This window comes from Brachycentrus maculatus, unplaced genomic scaffold (assembly GCF_059751285.1).
Source record: "Brachycentrus maculatus isolate JH-2025_06_01 unplaced genomic scaffold, ASM5975128v1 h1tg000439l, whole genome shotgun sequence".
In the NCBI taxonomy this organism is placed as follows: domain Eukaryota; kingdom Metazoa; phylum Arthropoda; class Insecta; order Trichoptera; family Brachycentridae; genus Brachycentrus; species Brachycentrus maculatus.
The window spans coordinates 398583-414934 of NW_028281187.1; the positions used below are offsets into that span (position 1 = coordinate 398583).

The window sequence follows — 16352 nt, forward strand, 5'->3', positions numbered from 1 at the left end:
AGAATATGGAAGTCTGGGCATTTATGGCGCATACAACCGTCATAGGCTGATTAAGTGATTACTCTACACACGTGTAACATTCACCAATTCTACCCATGATTGCCTGGGCTTCCATATTCTTCTTCATCTATTGTTGAAACGACAAAATTAATATGAAAAATAACTCCTTTAATTGGAAATAATCAAGATTTGTGACACACTCATAATGTTGTTGAAAAGTCCCCATAAACTTCTATTCCAGCAAGTTGTCATCGGTTCTTAAAACAATGTTTATTAAAAGACTTAACAAAATATACATAAAAAACTAAACCACTAACTAATCATCACGCCGCTTGTCACAGGAGTATGTAGAATAGAATGCCACACTTATCTGTCTTTGGAAACAATCTCCGCCTCTTCCACAATCATGCATCTCCTCATAAATTTCCGCCGATTATTATTTCAAATGCTGACATACTTGATCATGCCAAGTTTTCATCGGTCTTCCTATGCTTCTATTATCAACCACATTCGCCTCATAAATCTGTTTTTTTTTTTACTCATTTGATTCACATGCCCAAACAATCTCTTTACACCTTTCTTAATTTTATCAATAGTTATCTCAGCTTTGCATTCATTCCTTATATCTATCATACATTGTTTTGCCACACATTCATCCTTGACTTGGAGACAGAATGATAATTTGGCTCCAGACCTAGGAAACGTTGCCCATACCTGCATATGGGGGGTAAAATACCACTTTTTGAGTGCAGTAATTTAAAAAAAATATTTAATAAATTACAAACTCTCAATTTTTATTAGTCTAGCGCCCCTGTGCCAAAATTCTCATAGGCAGAGAGAAGGAAATTATTAGAATGCCCTTCTAAAGAGAGGAATCAACCTATTACTGTAAACATCCATAGTGATGGACGGCAAAGGTATTTTTACCCGTTCGGTTGATTGATGCTTAAGGAAGGGAAGGGTATTTTTACCATCTGTGCCGGCCTCATTTCAAAGGCAGAAAAGAAAGAATTATATTAAATATTAGACTTTTTTATATGAATATTATGTACCGATTTCTTTGTTAACGTCTTATCTATATGCGCATAATTATCAAATCTTGTCGCCAGTGGTCTGCAGGCGTAAAAAACACCCGTCCCAAGTGTAAGAGAGAAACATTATGAAGATTGTTTTATTTTTAAATCCAGCCTTTCCAAGTAACTAATTCAAATAATAAAACTAAAACAACTTGGTGCATCATAAAATGTTTATTTTCAGCATAAAAAAGTTAGTATATTTCATGAGTTATCTATATAGAATTTCCAAGGTAAATATATTTTGTGCAGTGGTAGTAGAGGGAATCATTTTCTTCAGGAAGATCTGAAAAAAAAATTAAGTTTTGTAAAATAGGCACAAAATATTATATACAATTCAAAGAGTCTCCATTTTATTTTCTTTTTCAGAGGAAACTAATATGTATATGATTTGTGATTTCATGATTATTTCTTGACTACAGAAGGCATCAGTCGCTAGGAATCAGCGCGCGAACGAAAGACAAGGAAAGTCGTCCATTTAATACATTTTTTAAGCACATTTCCATTACACATTAGTATTAAAAGAAGGCTTACGAGAATAGGACGGGATGATTATTCTTCTTTTGATCCTTATCCATACCCAAAAGTATACAAGGCATTGGATGCAGTGTTAGTTTGATTGGTTATTAATATGATATATCGCTCACTCCTTTCAAGAACGCCATAAATCAAAAAACTTGATTTTTCAGGAGAACGTTTTTAAAGTTTAAAAATATAATACAATGTATTAAAAATAAATATCAAGCCACTTATTGAACTTTTTACTGTGCAACAGATCTTTTAGATAAAACCTGATGATTTTTTCTCCATTTGAAAATATTTAGTATATTTAAAAAAATCATTAAACAATACCTTTTCTTCAAAATGCAAAAACAACACTTTCTGCCCTGTAGCGGGTATATATTAAGTTAAAAAATATGCCTCTTTTGCTGGGATATAGTACATTTTCTGGGCATTCCGAAAACATGCACAACTGAAAATTGACGAATTTTGATTTATGACGTTCTTGAAAGGAGTGAGCGATATAGGAAATGAGATAAAAAAGACATTACAGTTTGAAATTATAGGTGTACCTTTAGGAATGTAAATGGAAGGCGGAAACACCGACTGCTGGCTGCAGACATACGAGGAGCTGATAGTCTGATGGGGCTCCTTCACTTGTCCATTCTCACCATCCTTGTTCCTGCACACCTGACTGGAGAATGTAACTCGGTAGCTCGTTGCGTGTTTGCTGGAATAAATATACAATATATAGAGAAAAACATTTGGACTTATTACGTGTACCGCTGGTGAAGACAGGATTATAATAATTCACAACCAGAAAAAAAGGCAGAAAAAAGTTACCAGTTTACAAGAGTTGTCATATACCGGACTACTCATCAGATAAATGACAATGAGCTCCTTTTGCAAACCGTAAAGCTTTCAATGGTTTTTAAAAATTTTATACAACTACATATAGTCTGCATTAATGCCATCTGCCTAGTTCCCTTTTAAGTTTGTATTTTACAGACTATAAGACGCACTTTTTTTTTGCAAAATTGCCTGCGAAATTCAGATCTTATACTCGAAGTTAACACATTTTGGACGTGTGTTTTTTATGCCTGCAAGCCGTTGGTGATGGGATTTGATAATTATGTACATGTAGTTAAGACCTTTACAAAGAGTAAAAGGCAATAATGCCTTATAATAAATAAATAAATAAATTACTGCCAGTGCACAAGAAGTCTGGTTCCATCTCTTATGTATTCCCAACACAGATTAAAAAAGAGGTTGGTACATAATATGTATTCAAATAAAAACAGTAAATAATTCCTTCTTTTCTGATTTTGAAATGAGGCCAGCGCAGAAGGTAAAAATACTCTTCTCATCCTCAAGCATCAATCAACTAAACAGGTAGAAATACCTTTCCCGTCCTTAGTGTGTTAATATAAAAATGTTCAGTGTTTGATTTAAAATTCCCGTCAGTCTTAAAAATGGCCATATATTGGATGCCGCGGGAAACCTATCTCTATCTGGCAACATTATAGTTATGGGAACCGTACAATAAAAAATGTAGTCCACTACACCACACCACACATGTATTTGTAGTATACAGAATGCAATTGTAATGCAATGTCTTCTATGGTGAACACTACCCCGCTTTTATAAGGATCTAACCATCTTATATATGAAGAGGATAACAATGATGATGAAGAGAAAGAAAAATATGGTTCAGATGACGATTTCCAGAGATTTTAAAGGTTAGTTCCGTTTTATAAACTAAGATTTTTTTATTCTGTCTTTGCAATCTGGTTATAAACATAGTAAAAATAATATTTTAAAAAATTCTCAAAATTTCTTAATTTGCGTCTTATAGTCCATAGCGCCTTATAGTCAGAAATATGTATATGGTTTAATAAATAAGAGATAATACTTACAACTGAAGATGTTCCTTGACAGATTTGTACTGGACGGGGACAGTGAATGTTTGAACGGGCTCATTGCGAAGTTGGCCGACAGTTTTGATGGGAGAATTGTCCGCCGTGTAGTATTCCAGTAGTTGGACGGCGATGGGCTTCAAAGCGTCTAAAATGAGATTTTTTTAAAAATCAAAGTACTTTTACAGATTCTTCTCATGATTTAACTATAATTGCTTGATAAATAAAATGAAATAAAGTGATAAAATTGAATTCAGTTTGTTTTTTTTTTGTTTAAAAATGTTTAATATTTGACAGCCTTGAATTACTATCACTAATCAACAAAATATTTCCAGTGAAGTGATTCGAAAAGTAACTGTCATAATCCTAACCAGAGAATGCTGAGGTATGGCAATGAATATGGCTTCTATTTTTTTATTCATCTGTCAACAGTTTTAAGTCAAAATATAAATATATTGTGTATATTTTGTTTTAATTTAGTTTTGTAAGCTCTTTATTTAATTTTTTGTAATATGTATTTAACTTTACTTTTGTGATTATCAATGTCTTTTTTCATGACTTTTTTTCCTGAAATTATTTTTTAAAATATTATATGCCTCATATTATTTAATTTCAGATTTAACATAACTGTTGTTATCATTATTTTTCATTACTATTTTAAAAAAATCCTTTGCTGTTTTTCCTATTTTCCTTTTTAACCACCCTACCTTTGGGTTATTTTCTGAGTTAATTCTGTAGAAAAAATATATCTTTTTTTCTGCAGAATTATGCAAACAATTTTTTTTGCCATAATAGGTGCTTTTAGGACGGAACTGATGTACTTTTTCGCTAGCGTGTTCCCTCTCTCTGTCTCGCATGATATATTTTTGGCACAGAGTTAGCGCAATGGTGCGGAAAAAATGACGCGTATCACGTACATTTGTATGTGTAGGGCTGTTAAATACATAATGTTTTAAGCTTTTATAATACTGTCTTTGATTATATTCTTATTGCTTACTAGTGTCAACAGTCATTAATTATATTGTATAAGGGTAATTTTGTACCATCAGTAAATAAATAGCCATTCACTGATATTTATATCTACCATTTTCGAGACGTACCCTTCTCTTCGCCAGGACAATCACTACACCAGCATAAAAACAACAATATACATAATAACCATTACACTATTCACACAATCAAACCTACACAAAATACTTATCACATTTGTTGTTAGTCTGTCCGAAGACAGACATATACTTCCGGCCTGCATAAAATTAATTTTGATAATGGCCTAATTGCTGAGCATCATGATTTTATTAATATTGATATATTTTTGCAAGACACAATATTAAAGAGAGTAATCGGTAATATGGTGTAAAAGTCTTACTGAAATCTGAGTTAAGAGACTGCTGCGTCCTGAAGAGGTGCTCCAGACAAGTGTGGAGCTGCGCCAGCCTCGTCAGCTTGAACTTCCACTCCTTGGAGGAGTAGTCCAGGTCAAACTGGTCCGTGAACAGCGGCTTCTCCTCGGGAAGCTGCTTATCCGACTGCACGAGGATGTTGTGCTTCTTGAGGGAGGCGAAGTCGTCCAGGGTGAGGTCCGCGAGCTGCCCGGCCGGGGAGCTGGTCGCCGGCTCCTGCATGAAGGTGCTGTCCATCATGTTGCACTTGGTGTCAAACGGGTTGATGCTCAGATCGCCGGTGCCGAGAGACATGTCCATTATTGTTTGGTTGTACACTTCCTCATTCACCTCCGACGTCCTGGAAAAACCATTTTAATATGATTTGGGTTGTAGTAGAGTGGACTTTGCTCTAGGTCCAGCCCTATCATTTCATAAATTAGCTCCTATATTTATAAATGAAATATTTGTGTACTTTTATCTTCCTCTACTTTATTCTTTGTTAGCCGTTTCTCCACTGCTGGATGTAGCCCTCTTCTAATTTTTATCAGCTAAGGCAAATTAACCTTTGCGCTGAAAAGTTTTTGGTATGTGCATACCGCCAACTCAATCGAATTCCCAAACTTATTACTACTTAATTGTACTTCTTCTAGTTTAATTATATTGAAAAGTAAAAAACCATATTTAAAAAATATTGAGTAGTAAGACTTTATTTTCTTGGTCCTTTAGTGGCAGCACTCGAGAAGTACTGCAAACCATGGATACTGCCTCTATGGCAGCACTTCAGTGATAAGCGTTCGGAGAATACTTAATAATCTGACAGTCAATTGATAAATGCATATGTAGTATCTAAAGTCGATTATTGTAACAGTATATTTATATCTCCAATCATTGTTAAGAGCTGCAGCAGGAATAATCACTCCACTACTTCATTGTACTGGTTACACTTACTCCTCTCCACTGCTTAGTTGGGAGCGGAGACCCCAATAGGTTTTAAACTCTTTTGTCACTTGGACTTAGACGGCCAAGACAAAATGATTGGGCAAAGAACACTAAAGATATGAATATTGATAGATATTTATATATGGGTAAATGTTGCTTTTTTCAGTTACTCAATCGGGATAGTATTTGTTACATTTTCTTCGTTTATATTTGTTTTTGAAAGCTCATCACTAAAACATTTAAATAAATTTTAAACTGAATTTTTTGGCATTTCCTTTCCATGTTCGCTCCTTAGGTGGAGTGTATGGCCAACACGAGACGTCTCCAAGTCATTCTGTCACGCGCCATCTCCTTGGCTTCCTCCCAGGTCAGTCCAGCGTCTCGAAGTTCCACTGAGTATAGTCAGTGAATGGTCATCAGCGGCCTTCCGAGGCGCCGGAGTCCTCGAAGTTGGAAGAAGAGACATGAGGGGTTGATCTTCTCACATCGTCATTCCTGACGAAGTCATACCACTTTATACCCAGTATTCGCCTCAGGCACCTATTTTAAAAACTTCCTAGTTTGGCATTTATACGCCCTATATAGGGACAAACCAATAGTATAGCTTGATACAAAGATTTGGTCATATTGCGAGATGTACCGACTTGTTTTGCAGGCGGAGGCGGTCGTTGTAGCCCAGGGTGCCGTCCACCAGGGTGAAGATGCTGGAGTACTCCCAGCAGGCCTTGGCCAGCCCCAGCTGCCCGAGCAGAGAGAGCGCGCGCGCCGGCTGCGCGTGCAGCGCGCCCAGCGAACCCAGCGCCGCCGGGGAGCTGCCCCGGGCCAGCTTCTTCACCAGCACCCCCAGCAGGCTTGAGTTGCCCGGGTCGATCTGCATACGCAACACTGAACTGACTAGCTGGCCACGCGTGTATGTACCATAGAACGGGGCTACTTGAGCTTTGATGTGTAACTTGAGCCCGGTACAAATCTGTATGTGGGATCTTTTTTGGTATTGATATAATATAATATTTTTGTACTTCATCATGTTTTATGGAATTTTAAAAGGTTATCAACAAAATAATTCAACATAAAGAACCTTTTCCGCTTTGACCCCATGATGTATAGGGCATGGCATTGGATTGGCACATTGCTGACTCAATCATTAATTATACAGAGGCAAGATAATCAATCCTGCAGTATCTTGATTTTAGGAAAATATGTAAATTTTATGGGATACACATGACGAAATTACGGAGTTCAGGAAGCTTAAAACCAGAAGTATCAGGTTGTGGTCCCGTGGTCAGTGTCGCGGACTCTTGATTCCGAGTTTCTCGGTTCGAACCCACTCTACCACAATTTGATACCTATTTCTAATAATGAACCGCTTAGACTCACAGAAATAGTATGAAATTGAAGTATTTTTGTAAATAATAAAAAAAAAACATATACTTCTCATTTAAAAAAAAAGAAAAAGAATTAGGGTTGATTGTATGCCGTATATGGTAATAAAATAATATATTTTATACATATATTCTGTAATGATAACCTCAATCTGAAACTTTGGCAAAGAATGATCAAGTGTATGTTTGGCCAGTTGCTTTATACGGAGTTGAATCGTGGACCCTCAAGATCAGGCCACAAGAGGCATACAAATGCATGTTTGAAGTGTAAATATCCAGGAGAGCCAAATGCAGGACCATCCATATCTTTCAAAGAGTTAAAGCTGTTGCATCTCCATGTATATAAAAAAAAAACATATATTCTTTTGTAGCAGGACTTGCATCTCTGCTATCAATAAACATGACTTTTTATACAGATTTTTACATGAATCCGTATGCTTCTAGTGATACTTACAAATGGTCGCAAATTCCTCTTGTATATTTCCTTGAGTGAGTATACTAACAGCGTAATCAGGTCATCCACTGTGTTGCAATCTGAGAAAATATTGATACATATATACTTATATATAAACTCCGGGTAACACAAAGAACAATGAAGAGAAGGAAGCTAAAAATATCCCATAGGGACTGAAAAACAAATATTTGGATAAGGAAAAAGACCAAGGTAACAGATGTGGCTCAAAGAATCGCGGAACAAAAGTGAAACTGAGCAGGTCATGTGGCACATATGTCTGACGATAGATGGACGAAAAAGGTGCTTGACTGAAGGCCTAGAACAGGACGCAGAAGCGTGGGTAGGCCCCAGACAAGACGGTCCGATGAGATTAAAAAAAGTGGCGGGCCTGCACTGGAAGAGAATTGCATCCAATAGACAACTGTGGAAGTCCAAGAGAGAGGCCTTTGTTCAATACTGGACACAAGAAGAAGGCTGAAGAAAAGTAAGTAAATGTAAGACTACTTTTGAGTTGATTAATGCGAACTATATAGTTTTGAGAACAGATGTTTTCACCTGTTGACTATAGTTCTCAAAAGTTCTTCTTCTAACCGTTATCCGCACCCAGTAGTGAATAAGGCATTGCATCGTATTGATGCAGTGTTATTTTGATTGTTAGTTACATGAAGGCAAGGTGATCAGTCTTGCGCTTCAGGGATCAGTCCAGGGTAATATTAAATAAACATTAAAGTGTAAAATCACTAATATTTATATTCACCCCCTCCCCTGGAAATCAAACCCGGGACCTCCAGCATGGTAGTCAAACACACTAACCATTACACCACGAAGGTGGACATAGTCCAAACTAAACTCAAGACTAGTCATGTTTATATTGATAAACTTAAAAGTGATACCTTTCAAGATATCCCACAGTCTGTATGTGAAATCGTTGGATGAGCCATTCTCCGCTAGTTCTCTGAAGACAGTCTGCAGCGAGGTGGGTTCTCCGGCTGTGCAAGTGCACCCAGCCACAGGTTCCCATGACAGCCAGCCGTACTCCTCTACCTGCTTCAGCAGTGAACACAGCCGGGACTCCAAGTCTTCCCGACTCGAGCTCGGGCATGACGTGAAGGCCCTGGGGAGAGACAGGAGACGTAAGAAGATGAAATTAGGAATTTCATTAATTGATTCGGCAGGCACTTAGTGATAATATCTATCCATTTTCAATGCAAGTTTTAACTTGGTAAATACTACTTAAAATCTATTGTGATACGTGTTTCGATGCATTCTGTATCATTTTCAAAATGCATTAAAACACAAGTCACAATAGATTTTAAGAATTAGTAATATTTACCAAGTAAAACATAAATAAAGAATATTTGTAGCAACTATTCATGAAACTTTTAAAGTAATTCCAGCATCTAAAATCTGTTATGGTGTCTATGCTGCACAGCGCAAATTATGTTTCCCTGCTAATTTCTTCCTATTTTCTCATACGTCTTAAACCATCTTTGATTCGTACTCTCGCAAGGCATGATATTTCAAGCATTCTTCTCTAGCAATTTTGCTTCATACCAACGCATTATAGCACGCAAAGTAATTTACATTGTATGTACAATTGTCAAGCGTTGAAGTTTCTATTACTGAGGAGGGATTGAGCACGAAGATGAAGAAGGAAGCCAACAACCACGCTGTAATATCTACATTAGTGCCACAAAAGAAGCGATTGTGTTAAAGCCGATCTAAAGATGTTTAAAAAGGAAGACGTCACAAAATGTCACTGATTTTTGCTGATAAGAGTAAACTTTCTACTTATTGCTGCCTCTTGTATCAATGACTAGATCCAAGAATTTCCTTGCCTAACTAATGACCAAGTTAAAGCATCGTTTCAATGGGGTGCCACATGCACTATTGGGGGTTGACAGGGGTCAGACAGGTCAAAGGACAAACTTACCTTATTGAGATATCCTCGAGTTTGACTGGCATTACCGTGCTTGAGAGGTTCAGGATAGCGGAGCTGATACCCTGGAGGGCGCATACTGACTTCCATAATACCGTTCCGGTGCTCAGCTCATGGCCTATTATTGTCTGTTGGACCTGGAGATTTGCTAAGCATTAGCAAATTATAGTAAAATTATAAATCTAAATTGGAGTAAAAAATATACTGTAAAATATATAATATCGTCATTCAGTATGTATATTTTTAGAATATAAGATGGTCAAAATTTATTATTCAAATAACATTTTGTTATTAGATGGTTAAATATTCTTCTATTTAGGACATTGCATCGTGTCGACATCTTGTTTGTTATAAAAAACAAGTGTTTTTCTTTTACAATTTCATCATGTCTTACCACAAAGTGAATGCCAAAACAATAAATAAAATATCTTTATTGTTGATTCCATGAAGGCAAGGTGATCAGTCCTGCACTTCAGATGCCAGTCTAGGGTGATATGAAATAAATATGAGAGTGAAGATCATTTATATATATTTCAACCCTCCTGGGGATCAAATCTGGGACCTTCTACATGGTAGCCAAACATGCTTACTTATAATTTAAATTTTAAGTAACTTTGTCTGAGGATCGGGTAAGATAGTCAGCTGTGGCTCATTCACGGGAACTTCTCCATATCTGTCTTAGTCATAATCATTGAAAGTGAACTCATACATTTAACACTTACCAAGTGAATATTAGTCTCATGGATAGGAACTTGCAGAGTCGGCTTAGTCCACTCACAGTGAAGCTGCGTCATTCCGGTATAGTGCTTACTGAACACCTCTTCGGGGCAATTCTGCATCGCTGCGCTTATCCGCTTTCCTGAGATGCGATATGTTCCGGAAACTTTACACTCCAGAGGCTGAAAAATAAAACTACAGTGAACATGATTGGTCATTCAAGAGCTGACATTATCCCTGGCATTCGCTGCACGCTGCATCAGTCAGTCTTGACCTTTTAACTCAATTGGTTACAATTCTCAATCGGTTACATTACTCAATTGGTTACAATACTCAATCGTTACAAAACTCCATCATGTCGAGACTAACACCGCTTCTGCTCTTCTAAAACTGCAATTCGACAGAATAAATCTTCGCTACTGAGTGGTACCATCAGAGCATACAATGATTGTTAATTACCTAAGTTTGTGTAGATTTAAAATTGAAGAGACAGATTTAAGCTCCTTTTTCTTGTAGTATATGCTGACATTTTACTTTTTAATTTTTTTTATGTTTTGAATTTTATTTAAAAAAAAAAAAATGTTTTCTGATAGTCAAGTATTTTTTGTATTGTATATTAACACTATTATTCTAGTTCTACTTAAAATACCTATACCCTTATACCCTTTACTATGACTAAATTATATTGTATACCCACACAGGCCATGCCTTTGTGGGATCTTTTTTTGTATTTATATATATTTTTTATTCATATTTTTTTGTATTTGAATTTATGTCATGTAATGCAAAAGAATTTAAAATATAGAAGAAAAAAATTGTCATAGGTTCTGCGGTCTGGATGAATGAATGATCACAAGTATCCCATGCGCATCCTGTGCAGGAAAAGGAGGAACATGCTTTTGTTGTTGTTTTATTTTATCAGTAAGTGCATTTGGCTATCATGCTGGATATCAAGGGTTAAAATCCCAGAGGAATCAAGATTTTTCACTCTAATAATACATATACCTTTGCTTTATTTTTCACTATACATATAAGGTAACTTTGTAGTTACCATACAACACTCATGAGTGATTCAAATTTATTAGGAATATTATAGATGTTCTTTTATGTTTGCAATATGATTATTTAAATAAGAATTAAAAAAAAAAAAACATAAAATTTCTCACCTGATCTTTAGAGCACCCGTAAATATTTAGGTGCATTTCTTTCATTTTCTCAACATTCAGATCAGCCGCTGTAGCAGTTTCCTGTTTTGTGAATAAAAAAGTTAAGAAAACCAAAATATAAAATTAGTTTTATATTTTATTTATAATCAAATTAATTATAATTCTCTTCGTGTCATGTCAGTTGTCTATCACTTGAGAGTAATTATCCTAGTCTTGGGCAGCTCTGAACAGGGCCTTCAGGGTCCTGATCCCCGTCCGATCTCGTATATTCCAGAGTCAGGAGATCTGTCTTCTGCCCACACCTCGTCGACCCTCTATTTTGCCTTTTATGATAAATGAATAAATAATAAAGTGAATAAATAAAATAAATTATTCCTCTTCCTTACCAAATAGTTGACAACGCCCCTGTTAAAGTGGCCTGCGTAGGAGAGAGCGGCCATCAGCACAGTTTTCTGCTGGTCCTGTCCATTACAAACTACCCACAGGGGAAGCCTATCTTCAGAAGGCACTTGTCTAATTTTACTATTGTAGAAATTTACAACGTTTCTGCAAGCCGAGACATAAGTATTATACACAAATGGACACCTCATTTAAAATAGTATCCCACCATATATTTAAAACTTAAAGTGTAAATGAGTTGTGCCCTTCCGTCCAACAACAATATGCTAATACAGTGGTACCTCGACATACGAGTTTAATTCGTTCCGCAACCTTGCTCGTATCTTGAATTACTCATATCTTAAAGCAAATTTCCCCATACAAAACAATTGAACTACCATTAATCCGTTCCAACCTCCAAAATGTCACCCCCAGTTATTTTTGTTACGTGGTTTTGAATAATAAAAATGTATTTATAAATATCAAATATTGATGATTTGGCCCCCAAATCATCGAGCCGCTCTCGAGTCTACTTCGCACCAAGGAGTTATAAAGAGTTCTCAGCACGCGGGTATTTTCGAAAACCCTGGCAGTACACAGAACAAATCCTAGCATTTTCAATGCATTACCACTGACTGCCTCTATATGATCGTGAAATGTCAGGGTGCACAGCGGAAGCACGCTGCTAACTGATCGTGATGGCGCGACTGCGTGTTACTACCGAACCAAACTCGTATCTCGAATTTCGCTCGTAACTAAAAGCAAAAAATCACTTGCTCGTCGGCTCGTATCTCGAAAAACTCGTATGTTGGGGCACTCGTATGTCGAGGTACCACTGTATTTTTAAGAATTTCTATTGTTTCAAAGATGATTGGCTTGGATTGGCTTATGCTTTTGTCCATCTTTCTGTGGATCGGTGCTCTTTATCGGTGCGTGAACACGTTGCGCCTACATTCGATCACGCTAAACTGTCGTAGTCGCATTCATTTTTCAAAACCGGACTGCCGGATGGTAAAATTCCGGGTAGCGGACAAGCGCCCTAAGGACGGGAAAGGTATTTCTACCCGGTCGATTGAAGCTTAAGAACAGGAATAGTATTTTTACCTTCTGCGCCAGCCTCATTTCAAAGTCAGAAAGGAAGGAATTATTTAATGTTTTTATATGAATTTATATACCAATCTCTTTGTTAACATCTAAACTATATGTACAATTATCAAATCCCATCGCAAGCGGTCCGCAGGCGTAAAAAAACACCTGTCCGAAATGTGTAAATATATTAAATGGTTAGCAAACTATGAAAAATATTATGTTTAAATTACATGATCCCTGATTCTTGTTTTAAATTTTCGGGAACTTATACCAAAATAAGAGCTTCCAGGGTTGCATATATGTAAAAACAGCTATAACACACAAATATTTTACCTTGCTTCTTCAACAGTCAGTGCTTGATGTGATATTTCCTCCCTCAACCAACATTGCGATACGTCTAGAAGGAATGTGTCCTCCAATTTGTCATACGCCATGTCTAACTTCAACGGTGATCCCGTGAGCTCGAATTCTGGAAATGTTTAGTGGTACATTCAAAGCAGGTGTAACATACATTGTCATTTAAGAGAAGCGACCAAGTGCAAAATTGTCTTTCTCTTCTTATCAACATGCATAAATCCATACAATACAATTTTAATGGAAGATTGTACAGTTTGTTTGTACCCATTACACTGTCAACTATTTCAATTCATCCCGGACTTCCAGATGTTGTACTCATATATTCGTAGACTACAAACGACACGGCTCACACAGATTTTCTCCATATTAATAACATGCAGCAAGATTACTCGTGTGATTTACGAATACGATATTGTTGCATTAATACGATGCAATGCCATTTGCACCGGTTCAAAATAAAGCAAAGCAAAATACAACATCAACAAAATAAACATTATTTTTTACCTGATATCAAAGTAGTTTGCTCTTTCCTTTTTGGGGATGCACATGTTGTGTACTGACCCTATTAATAAAATAAAAAAATTAACAAATTAATAAAGATTTCATACATGCACATTAAATAAACGTATTCAAATAAACCAATTTGATGAAAACGCACCTTTTTGTAAATGAGTATAACGGTTTTGTCACTTTCGTTCCAATGAGCATTAACGTAAGACGGCGCTTCTTGGTGACTTATACAGTAAGTTGGAAAGTTTTCTGCTAATTCCTTTAGGCAATTCATTGTTTACGGAATAATAATTACTTATAAGATATCTAGAAGCGTATAAACGAAGATTGTATACTACGACCAACCGTCCAAGAACCGAGAACTGTCAGATTCAAATTTAAACGTCAAAATAAAATACGCAACTGATGTCTATGGTGTGTGCGTTCGAAAAAATGTAATTTTACCGGTAGGTACTAGTTTATGGGTAGGATATGTAGGAAAGATCGCAACAAGCTAATGTTTTTCTCTAGAATAATTTGTATCAATAAATTACATTAAATCATAGTAATCAAAAATATTAAAATATGGGAATTCAATCCACATTTGTCAAGCTACATTGTACTTTTAACATCCGTATGCTTCTCTTTATTTGATTTGATTATTAATCTTGGTATGTAATATGAAGAAAAGACACAAAAATATGAAGACATTATAAACGACTGATAATGTCACCCTTTATCTAACTTCAAAATTCAAGAAGTTAGAAAATTAAAAGTGAGAGAGGCTATGGCATTCTATTCTCTCTGCCTACCCCTGCGGACAGTGGTGGGATTCGACCACTTCGCACCGGTTCGCTAGAACCGGTGCCTTAAATTTTTGAAGTTCGCTGAACAGGTCCTTTATTGTCATAATTTTCCCATTGAGATCATGTATCGGAGATAAAAAAGTCACCTTAATATTAATAATGTAGCTAATTTGATGACGATTGATTTAATAAGTCTCCCATTAGATACCTGGTACCCAGTTCTATCAGTACAAACTTGGCTAAGAAAATGTAACCACACAGCTGATGACACTAGGATTAAAAAAGGAAAATCAAAGCATGTAGACGACAACCAAAAGGTAATTTGGTATTATTTAAATAAAACTGACTGAATTAATTTTTGGTTATTTTTTTATGAACTCTGTTCATTATTATAATTTTTCTAGTTATTTCATGAAGGATGTAAATACCTACATACTTTGTTTCAGAGCTTGTATACATATTACGATTTATATTCTACAACATCGTGACATTACTTTAATTGACTTTTAAATCTGTACCTACTTTTATAATTGGAGCATTCTCAGTTGTTATGTGAATGTTATGTACAGAATAAAAAACACATAAATGTAAAAAATATTTTTTTATACAGGGGGGGGGGGGGGTTAGGAGTATTACCTAAAAGGCAGTATTACCGGTTCTTGAAAATTTTGAATCCCATCACTGCCTGCAGAGAAGCGGCGTGAAAAAATATTTCTCGCTAGATGGCAGTACTTACGTTCGCAAGGAGCACATGGAACGGCGACAAAGTATATCAGTATAATTTTGTTATGGACGCTGCGAAAAATTCAGTCGATGATTCCTGATGTCTGTTACTCGTTCGCTTGAGAGATATCATAAATAAACGAAGACTAATTTTTGGATTTTCTAAAACTGTCACATCACCCTACTACTTCACCAACTGCACTGATTACGCATTCCCGAAAGGGCCGAGTACAAACGCTGTCTACTTATGTATAAATAAATATATAATACGACTTTAAATGGCTTTATAATGGTGTTTTAGTGGTTTAGCTAGGATGGCCAACCCGCGGCCCGCCGGCACCTTTGGTCTAAAATATACAGCTAAACCACCAAAAAAACATTCCAACGTGCGTAGTTTGTATCATATCTCATATATGGAAGTATATCACTATCGTGACAATTTCTTCTGTGGTATATTCGTGTTAACAAACAATCACAACATTTTGCGATCGTCTTTTAAATACACATTGATAAGAATACAAGCTATAACCGACTTATTACTGGGAATTTTTCAAATAAAACATTGTGAAATGTGTTGTAATGCACAGTTAAAGATGAAATTCAATCAGGTTGGTGTCTTCCAGTTTTGTAAAAGTTTTGCAAAACATATTCGGACAAGGAAAAATATCCTGCATTCAACAAACATGCTCTTTCAATGATTTCCTTATTTGGAAACACTCACACGTATAAATAGCTTTTTAGTCGAATGAAGCATATTAAATCTCAAATGAGAACAAGAATAACTGATGAGCATTTGGAAAAATTAAATCCTTTTTTTTTTCAGTCTCTTTGTTTCTAACTGTTATTTGTACCCAATGGTGCATTGGGCACTACATCGTATATTAGCAGTGTTACCATGATCGTTAAATACATGAGTGTTAGGTTGTGGTCCCGTGCTTAGTGTCGCGGACTTTCTAGGTTCGAACCCACTCTACCACAATTTGATACCTATTTTTAATAATTGACCGCGTAGGCTCACTGAAATAGTATTAAATTGAA

General features: G+C 36.1%; 1 protein-coding gene across 1 annotated transcript; it reads right to left on the reverse strand.

Moving 5' to 3' along the window:
- Positions 1-1228: 1228 nt before the first annotated feature.
- Positions 1229-14183, reverse strand: Zwilch (zwilch kinetochore protein). Its single transcript, XM_088271380.1, has 14 exons — positions 13955-14183; positions 13801-13858; positions 13273-13408; positions 11859-12018; positions 11473-11553; positions 10312-10488; positions 9584-9726; positions 8544-8764; positions 7651-7730; positions 6459-6685; positions 4860-5233; positions 3491-3638; positions 2147-2304; positions 1229-1359 (listed from the first exon to the last, which is right to left on the reverse strand). The coding sequence occupies exons 1-14, from the start codon at positions 14078-14080 to the stop codon at positions 1289-1291; spliced, it is 2160 nt and encodes a 719-aa protein (XP_088127506.1). The 5' UTR covers positions 14081-14183; the 3' UTR covers positions 1229-1288.
- Between the last annotated feature and the right edge of the window lie 2169 nt (positions 14184-16352).

Excerpts from the sequence above, each read along its gene's own strand:
- Zwilch (XM_088271380.1), bottom strand. The coding sequence starts at position 14,080 with ATGAATTGCCTAAAGGAATTAGCAGAAAACTTTCCAACTTACTGTATA. Across the intron at positions 10,489-11,472 it reads ACGGGTGCTCTAAAGATCAG|CCTCTGGAGTGTAAAGTTTC; the intron begins GTGAGAAATTTT and ends TTTATTTTTCAG. Across the intron at positions 9,727-10,311 it reads ATGAGACTAATATTCACTTG|GTCCAACAGACAATAATAGG; the intron begins GTAAGTGTTAAA and ends GCAAATCTCCAG.